At 44.4% G+C, this 10,049-nt stretch overlaps 1 protein-coding gene across 1 annotated transcript in view; it reads right to left on the reverse strand.

The window, feature by feature from the left end:
* The window catches only part of LOC137870336 (uncharacterized), a 40,192-nt gene extending 30,540 nt beyond the window's left edge, over window positions 1–9,652 (reverse strand). Inside the window, exons 1-3 of the mRNA XM_068707499.1 lie at window positions 9,565–9,652; window positions 9,102–9,249; window positions 267–360 (exon numbers count right to left, since the gene is read on the reverse strand). Coding sequence (XP_068563600.1) covers window positions 267–360; window positions 9,102–9,249; window positions 9,565–9,652 — 330 coding nt within the window. The remainder of the gene's footprint in view (window positions 1–266; window positions 361–9,101; window positions 9,250–9,564) is intronic.
* Window positions 9,653–10,049: the final 397 nt, after the last annotated feature.

Below are 10,049 nucleotides of genomic sequence, written 5' to 3' on the forward strand. Positions count from 1 at the left end.
ACCATGACGTGATATAGAGTAGATATATAAGATAAAACCCTGCCATAAATATTATAAGTTATGAACATAATTGTGCATGTTTTAACTTTGTTTTTTGTGCACGTATTAGTATATATTGTTTTTTTTTATATACATAAATGTTTGAATTGGCAATGTTTTCACAATTTTAGAGAGAAAAAAGTTCTCAGACTTTGTGTCAGATCAGCCAGAGAGGACATGAGTAAGAGAAGAGGAGGAGGAAGAGGAAGAGGAGGAGGAAGTCTTACCTGGATGTCATCGGATGTCAAGTGTCCCTTCATGTCGCTGTTCTTCTTTTTGGGTGGAGGCGGGGCTGGCTTGTGGGCGGGTGGAAGGTCGGTCCTGTTAAGAGAGCGAAAAGATAACATGACACTCAGCACAGACGGGGATCGCCACTCCTTCCGTCCCTCACCGTCCACAGCACTCTATAATGAGAAGTCCTGCCTGCACTTGCCTTTTTCCACTCTCTCCTCGGATTTTGATAGATCTCGTGTTGGCGGCTTTGTTGCGGCGGCAGCAGCCTTTCCCCCTGCCCTTTCAAAGGCTCTCGCTGGAGAGACACTGTGCTAATGAGAGTGGGCTGTAATTGGACACTGAGGTGAGGAGATGGGGATGGAGGGAGTATAGGGGGGCAGGGAGAAGGGCATGTGTGAGTCAAGTCCTCAGGGTGGATCGAGCCTCATCTAGGGCGCCGCTCGGACAAACACCCTGCCCGCTGTGCAGAGACTGTTTGTTTGACACGTCGTCCCCCGTTGCTGCAACTCAGCGAGCTCAGCAGGCGGCTCCTGCTCCCCACCTTCCCCTGGATCCCTGGCACTGATCCCCCCTCCAACCCCCCCGAGGCACTCACCCCACCCTGTCTGCTGACACACCTGGGGAAGAACAAAGCCTCAACAAACGAACACCTGAACTCCTTTACATGCCGCCATTAACAGGGCAGTTAACAACTCTTTTCCTTCAAATCGACAATGAAGTTCCCACCAGAGACAGAAGCCACCCCGACACATGATAATGAAAAGGAAAACTTAATTGTGAGCAGGATGGACAGCTGTAATTGAAACGCTTGATGTTGAAAACTGTTTGAAGTGCATTCCGATAATTATTTCAGACAAGGAAGCGGAGGGGTTGTTGCTACGGATATCGCTACAAAGAAAAACCCCTTCCCTCAAACATGCTGGCAGTCAGATGTCATCTGTCCCATTCTGACACTGATATCAGGAGTGATCAAAGATAATGAAGTGGAGCACAGACACTGAGCTGTGTACCTACACGCATTATCTCCGGCTCCTCCCGCCTCCCATTCGCACTGGTTCACGTCCTTATTGAATAACATGACCTTTCCGCAAGGCCAAGATGGCGTTTTAATGTGCAGAAAATTTGTGCATGAGTGCACCCCTTAACTCTTTCTTTCACGCTCATTATTTCCAGTCCGTATCACCTTGTCTCCAGACAGGGCTGCCGTGCCACTGCCAGATTCATGTGGCACCCTCTTCAGCCCGCCTGCAGCACAGAGGCGGCACGCGGCACCCTCCCCTCGTCTACAGAAGCCTCTTCCTTCGTCGAGCCTTTCCTGAGGAGAGAGGCATCCATTTTTTTTCCCTGAGACAGATAATTACGAGTCTTGTGGAACAGCGGCGTGCTCATTATAAAGTATTGTAATCCGTTGCTTGTGACTGACTGGATTCTGATACAGGTGAGAGCGATAAAGAAAACAAAAAAAAAGCTGTGACAGCCGACAAGATCATCTGCTTTCAAGAAATGTACGAAGGGAAATGCAATTTTCAACCTCTGCCTGCCCTGTGTGTACTCTGAGTCACCGAATCGTGACATTTCTTCAATCAGCTGAAAGAAAAAGCCGATGTGCACCTTGTGCAGCGACCTAATTGCTATTTTATTAAAAAAGAAATGCGGTATTATCCGAGATTTCATACAGTGTTTTAAGACGAATCAGTTGCACCTCATCGTGCCGTGTTTACGTCAGGTGCAGCATTTGCATTCAGATCCCGTGGGACCCCACCCCCGGACGATTGCATTTCAGTGCACATTATGCGAAGGAGCCTGTTCAAATAGGCGGTTTGTTTGGGGTCCCGTATGCAGAGTGAGTTTATTAAACCTGACCAAACATGAAGGAACTCCCTCGTCTCATGACGGCCACCCACTTCCTCCCGGTCATACCTCCCTTTGTTGATTCAGTTGGGCTACATTCGGAATTTGGCCACGCGCAAACAGCGGCCTCGGGAGACCGTCAGTGTACATGTCGTCACGTGACACACTGGCACCAAAACAGAGCGAAAAGCGCCATCGGTGTTTAATGAAGTGGCGTCTGTACCAAGCGCACAAACATACAGTACGGTCAAGCCGTGCCAAGACAAACACACTATGTGTGTGTTCAGCTACTCAAGCTGTGTTCTGATTCCTCCAATATTACAGGCTACTCATCTTTAAAACACACTGTTTTAGTTAGTAGATTAATGTACTTCCCTGTCCATCACTGGCAGGAAGCAACAAGAGAAGAAAAACGATTGAAAAAAGGGAACGCTAAATGCTTAAAGATTTAATACTTGGTGTTTTTGTTTTCGGAGATGATCCTGTAACTCGATCCACAAATTGTGTTAACTTCTTTCTCTCATGTAAATATGACATGCTGACATCTTTGAGTGTATCAAAAGGATAATTGCAGTTTATTAGTCATTACGGTCTGATTTTCTTTTTCTTTTAGCAGCTGAGTTTTGATACTGATGAGCTCATCAATGTAACTGCTGAGATCTGCTAACAAAGTAGCGTCACTAAAAGTACAATGTGTCAGGTGATCAGACTTCAATTTAACAATTTAACCGCATTATCAAGACCACTTTATTAGGAGGTAGTACTGGAAGTGGAATCACCCATAATATTGCAATATCTGTATGTGAGCCAGGAAGTCTATTAACTGTAATCAATGTGTACAATGGACAGCTTTTTCAAACCTTGTGTGATTGTCTGTCTGCTTCTGTTTCTTGCCCCATCTTATTGTCACCACATTGTCAGATCTCAGCAGAAAACAAGGTGAGAATTATAACTGATAAGGATGGATAAAACTATGAAAAACAGACCGAAGTCAGTTCGTCTCAGAGATTTAATATTGCATTTTTTTGTTTGTCAAGATGTTACTAAAACTGTCTGAACATTGTCCTAATTCATTCTTTCTTTCTTTTTTTACAACTGTGAGAAGCTCCTACATTTCCTGTGCAGTGCATTGTGGGAAAAAAAAATCCATTGACAGAGTACTAAACAATTACGTAGTAGGCATATACACATACACTGTACATGTGTTCTTGTTTTGCCACTTCTCCAGTGTGAGCACACTTCATGCTCAGACCTAGCATAGAACTAGCATGTAGCATTTGGACACAGAATGAGCTACAATCAAGGGGCAACCTACCGGTCTGAAAAGTGAAGCCAATGTGGAAGTGCCTCAAACTTGCATTCTTTCTAACAGCCATCAAGGGGCAACTCCTTTGGTTGCAAAAAGAAGTCTGATTGTATAGAAGTCAATGAGAAAATGACCCTACTTCTCACTTGATTTATTAACATTGTAAACATGAGTTTATGGTCTCCAAAGTCTTCTTTAATCGTTGTGATTGACAGGTTTGCTACCACGTTGTTGTATGGTCTGGGAGTTGTCAATGTGTTCCTCTTAGAACTTTAACTCTTTCACCATGTGTTTTCAGTTCATGAAAGTTAATTGTAACAATTTTGGTTTCCCAAATATATCTACTTCAGCATTCAGTTGTACTTCACCCTCTCGAGTCACTTCTGGTTGCAAAAAAACAAGATGGCGACTGCCAAAATCCAAGATGGACCATATAGTCCACAAACCAGTGCGTGAGGTCACTGTAACTACTTCTTACATACGGTGTATGGCTACAATTTGAGAATCTAGTTATAAAGAATAAACTCAAATTCACGCGTCAAACCAAATGGAGCTGGATTGAAATGGTGCAATTTTTATTGTTTGAATAATTCATCAGAAAAAGCTTCACAGTGTCATCTGAGGAGTCACTCAGGGAATGTTTGCTTCGCAGGTGAATGCATTTTTCTTCACTCCGCCTAAGTAATTAAAGGACTCCTTTCCCATCCAATGCTTGCTTTCAAGCTAAATAAGATATATATATATACCATCTTGTGAATGGTGTTGATTAATATATGCAGCCTGTCAACATTGCTGAGCATATAACTGTGTAGATGTAACCTTTTGTTTCCTCCCCCCCTAGGCATTACAATTTAAACTAATTCTGCAGTGTGCACTATGTTTGCTCAATCCGTCATTAGCCAGATGCAGCACGGTGATGCACATCTCAGCTTGACCACCTCGTGTGCATCTCAGCTGTGCGATTACACGCAGGCTTCCTCGGAGCTGAGCGCGACGCAGGCAGCATGTGGGCGTTGGCTTTGTGAGACACAGACACTAATGAGAGCTGACAAGCACCGCGAGCCTGTGGGGAGCGCAGTGAGCACCAGGGCAGGGAACCATAAGCTACATTCAAGTTTGCACTGTTTCCTACTCAAACATCCACCTTGAAGACCTCGCTCCTCCTCGCTCTGTTGGCCACAAAAGGCTCAGGGCAGCTTAACAGGAGATTTAAAGGGGGATAGCATGGAGAAAACATAGCTAATCCTTAAACTGAGAAGAGTAATCTGTGAGGGAAGATTTACAGCAAAGAAAATTACTTTTACAATGCACTCGCAAAAAAAAAGTGACCTTTCTATTAGGAGCCTCTGCAGCAACGAGGCGGTTTCTGAGCTGCGGATAATCGGGAGTCGAGACGTTCCACGGTGTGACAGTGAGAAAAAACACTGTTGCTTGCATGTGAAAGAAAGTGAAGTGTCGCATCCCCAGAAGCGCTTGGATTAAAAAGACGCCGTATGACCACAGCCGGGCTCGTGGAAAACAATGTGAAGTGTTCGAGCTGATCCTCTGCGCTCTCATTGATTTCTGTTGATCACAATCTTATTTGGCAATTTAAATGCTAATGATACTTTTAATTGCAAGACGGGATAAATGTGATTTGATCTTTAGGAGGCAATTACTTTCATGCTTTGTCTCGCTCCGATCTTCTCAAAAGGCGGACAACAATTACCCTGCCGAACTCGGATTTTTCCTTTTTTTCTTTTCTCACAAGAGAAGAAAGAACAAAACAAGAATGAAACAAAATGACTTCTGTTTTCGTTCTTTGACAAGTTTATCAAAAATGATTTCTGTTGCTGGAGGAAGGGTTTTTGCTTTTTAGAACATTTAACTTTACAATCACACACTCACACACGGCCAGTTTCCAAACCTTTCCCAACACCTCAGGCATTGATGCTAGATTACATACACTGCTATACAAAAGAACATGAAAATCAAGGGATTGTTCTAGACAGTTGCACTGCATGTATAACATTCTGTACAGAGAAAAAACCAAGCTCTATTATTACTCACAACAACAGTGAATGATTCAAATTCACACCCGGTACATCACGTCCATGGTGAGTGACTCACAAAGACAAGAAAGACAATCCTACTTTGGTTACAGCTTAAAGCTAGAAGGTGTCCATCAATGAGTTACCATTTATCACATTTTAAAAAGGTCTCCACACACAGCAATGGTGACCACTTTATAAATCAAAAGGTATACAGGTACAAGTAATACCGCTACCAATCGCTTCTCCCAGTGTCGTTTGAGCTAATAATCTATTTTTATGACTTCAACGATCCCATCTCTTCACTTCGACTTCACTGGAGAGTCTATCAGTAATTTCAAGTGTCCAAAAATCACAATGCCGCTACATTTCAGTCCTTGGGAGACCATTTCCAGCCCCCGAAGGTGGAAGAATTTGCACCTACGTTGAGAAAACAGAGTTGATGTTGTTTGGTGACAATGACGGCCCGCTCTTCAATGCATCACCCCCTTCTAACATTCTGCATGTGATTCTTTTCAGTTATTGTAGTAAATGTGGGCCGGGGAAGTTGGCATCCAAGTGATTCATGCCGGCGATGAATTTGCAACTGTGTCAACACCAGCTGCAAGTCAGGAACACTCGCGAGTGAATTCATTTTTGCCAGGGCAAGGGGAGGGGGGGGGGACAGGGGACGTGTGCCACGATTGGCAGCGCTTTTCCGGCGTTTTGGAGGTCATACATCACGCTCGGGCAAAAGACAGAGCGATGAACACATTATTCCGAGAACATCGCTTTTGACAATGCCCCATCTATTTTGATAATCAGCCGACTATTGTGCCAGTGCAGCCTCTGAAGGGTCGGTGATTTATTAGGATTGACCAATTTCGAGTCACATCATGTGCTGCTTTGCGAGGGCAAACAGAGGCGTGACTGGCGGTGCAGTCAGGCATGTTATCAAATGGCCAGGCTTGATTAACGGGCTCATCAACATGCAGAATTAAACAGTCTAGCTAAATGCTTCCCCTTTTACCCTGACACTCATATAAAACTATGAATCCCTCGCAGTGGTGCTCCACGTTTAAACAAAACCCCCACACATTCACCCGCAACTTATCTGCATTGGCATAATCAGACATTTAAAGATTACAGTTTCTCCAGAAGACACATGTTTTGACAACATGCCACAGGAAGATGGACACAGGTATTCATCTGGAGCTTTAAATCACATGTCGCTACATGCCGAGCGACGAGTATATGGCGGGGGCGGGGGGGGGGGTGCAATGACAACAGTTACACAGCACTGACACGACTAGAACTTTTGTCATGCGTAGTCGACGACAATCATGCACACAAAAGGGAGTCGGAGGAGGAGGGAGGTCGCACAATGTGGTCTGCTGACATTATCAGTGAGTTTCAGCTTATGTGAAACAAAGACGATATGGGCTTACAGATTTCCCTCTGAATGGCAATTTGATATGTACTCTTTGTTCAATCTCAAAAGTAAAAAAAAAATCTTCTGTTCTGTCCACGCTCCACCCGATCTGATAAACTCTGAGTGGAGCTGGATGTTTGATCGGAAGACTTAATTGAGTTGGATTCATCTTGGCACTGTTTTCATGGAGTTTAATTCTCACTCATACTTGTTTATTGAGCTAGATTTGTTTGTTGGTCACGCACCAAATGGAGACGTTTGAATTATACTTCAAACGTCTCCATTTGTCAGGCGTTGTCAAAAGAAACGTGGACATTTCTTTTCAGGCGTCAAGTCCGGTGCGAATGTCTGGCGAGTGAATCGTGTCGATGGACCGCTCTCAGCGCTCACAGCGGCGTGCTCAAGTAAGTCACTTGCAGGCCACCATTGCATGCGGGCAACAGAATAGAGGATCCGGGAGGACAGGGTTCAGCGGGGGACAGACTGGGGTCAGGTGCCTCTACTTTCCTTGTGGGGGACTCTGGCTTCTCTGGAGCCTGTGTCACACAACTATCAGCCACAGCAGCAACAGCAATGCTGAGGGAGGGGAGTGGGAAACAGAGAGCAGTTAAACTTTGGCATCAAGAGTGAGAGAGAAAGATAGATTAGCAGGGAGGGAGGAGGAGACAGAAAGCAATGGGAGAGGTAAGAGTCTGTGTGCTTCATTTGTCTTAAAAAACATTGGTGAAAGGCAGAGGCGGCGCGCTATCTGGGGTCGCTGCGGGGCCCCTGGCTGTGCTCTGCTGCCGAGATGGGCGGCAGGAGGAGTTCGTCGAGGCCAAAAAAACCTGCATCGCTGCTTTGAATATCAAATCAATTACGAGATTCTGGAGGGAGAGGGCGCTCTAAAATAACCACTATAATCTCATCATGTGAGTTGATTGAAGACTCATGTGCACCCTCAGCCAGATTCTGCACACCAAAGACCTCAGTTGTTTTGGTAATATTCCCAGGGAGGAACATAGCCAGCCCCTGCACACAACAACATCATTCCCATGGGGATGTGGTTTGCATCTTGCATGCCCAGTATTGCCAGGGGCATCGTGGAAACCGTGGCAACCAGGTGTTTAAGACAAAGGCAAATTTGCAATTTCTCCTTTGTTGAAAACAGATTTCTTACAATTCTTCCTCAACAGATGGCAGAGACTTATATCACCTTTGGAAGAACACATTAAGATATTTTGGATTCACAAAGCTCTGTTGCTCGTTGTTCCCCCCACTCTGTGTACGGGCAGCAGCTGGCAATGTTCAAAATTGTCACGGCCCCTACTCTGCAGGCAGAACAAAATTGCCTTGTTTTTTGAGGAGGGGCGGCAGGAGTAAATAAAGCAGGACAGATACAGGGTCCTTAAATCTATCTTTAGTAGCAGTCTGAGTGGCTTAATTGATGCAACGGAAGATTTTCTATTCATTCTAAATTAAATTTACATGACATTGCCTTTGTTAGTCTGACATTGTTCAGACTATAACTACCTCAGATTTAATATAAGTAGATCAATAGTTGAATCAAGATTTGTGTCATTCCTGCATGCTGAACCGCATACGATTTTAGGCCAGCATGTTGTCCAAACACTTATAATCAAATCTTCGATCCGCTAGTCACAGTTCCTAATAAAAGCAATTTGCATAATTCCACAATTGTTTCCCCGAACAGCATTTAGAGACAGCCCGACCCTATGGACCTACTGCGTGCTCGAGAATCTTCCGGAAAATCTCACTTCACTTCCTGATGATATCGGAAACAAACAAATCCGACAGAGGCGAAGCTTTCCTTAAGGAGAGACAGAATCAAATGCTCCTGCAATCAGTCCTGATTAAAACAATGGTGTTTTAATGGGAAATGGGCTTCACTTCAGCCCACATTGCAATCAAGCAACTACTTAATAAGTGCCGCTTCAATGATAATCATCGAATGTATCCGCCATAGTAAACAAAAATGAACTTGCTTTTTAAAGTCAGCTAGTCATAAAGTGAGCTGCAGTATGGGGAAGGAGATTTTCGGCCCTCAGAATGAATGAAAAGGAGGCAGCGACGTGTTTGGAGTTCTGTCTCTGAACTCGCCTTTTAAAAAAAAGGTGTTTTGTCTTTTTCAAAGTGTTTGCTCTCTTGTGGGCCGACCGTATAGTGCACACCTAATCTTACCACCTGTCCAGCCCCCTGCAATACTCTCTGGCAGAGGCTCGGTACTCACAGGTCATTATCTGTCTCAGTGCGGGTCTTCTGCTGCCGCCGATGGACCATGAAAACAGTAACAGCCACGCCGACGATGAGTCCGATGGCAACGACACCTCCAAGAATCCCGATAACGCCACCTGGGGGACCCTGCGCCATTGGCTTCTCTGCAGACAGGAGGAGAAATAACAGTGTCAAGACAGGTGCTCCCTGGGTAATTGATGCTGCTGGGTTGAACTTCGGCAAGAAAAAAAAGAGAGAAAAAAAAGCAGTGAGGACAAAGAAACACAAATCTTACATCTCCATGACACATCTATGGCAGGAAAAGGCCTTGCAATAAATCACAAAAAATTCTGGACATACTTAAGCAATTGGTAAAAAAATAGAAAGAAACATGAAATCAGCAACGCAAAAGACTGTTCTTTACAATGCCATTCGACACGGTATTTGTCAAGCTTGAGGCTTTCTGTTATAAAACACACTATTTTGGGAGACATATTTGAGGATGAGGCCATTGTCCAGCTCACTCTGGCACTGCATGAATACCACACAGTTGTGGTCACTCGGCATCTGCGGCTGCATTTCTAATGTGCACTCCGTCAAATGTTCAGAAGGAGCCCAAATTGGCTTGGATTTGACAGCGAACCCGAATGCACTCTTAAGAGCACGGAAAAGCTATTATATTTTAAAAGTCCTTGCCAGCAGGGGGTAATGAATGCAAAATACATTTCAAGCATTGCAGAGAAAGACAGACTGTGTGCGGTTTGCAAAGTAAAAACAATTTACCTAATTCTATTGAGAGCAAAACATGGGAAAGTTAGTCTACAACTGTCAGCTGGAATGACATGTTGGCAAGACCCAGTAAACATTTCAGATTGTTGATGTTGCCCTCTCTGTTCCACGTTCAATATTCCAGTCACCGCTCCGTTGATAAAGCCAAAGCTATTAACTTTAATATAAAAAAAGG

This window comes from Cebidichthys violaceus, unplaced genomic scaffold (genome assembly GCF_023349555.1).
Source record: "Cebidichthys violaceus isolate CVI_PGR_0920_01 unplaced genomic scaffold, fCebVio1.0.p SCAF_1, whole genome shotgun sequence".
Taxonomy (NCBI): domain Eukaryota; kingdom Metazoa; phylum Chordata; class Actinopteri; order Perciformes; family Stichaeidae; genus Cebidichthys; species Cebidichthys violaceus.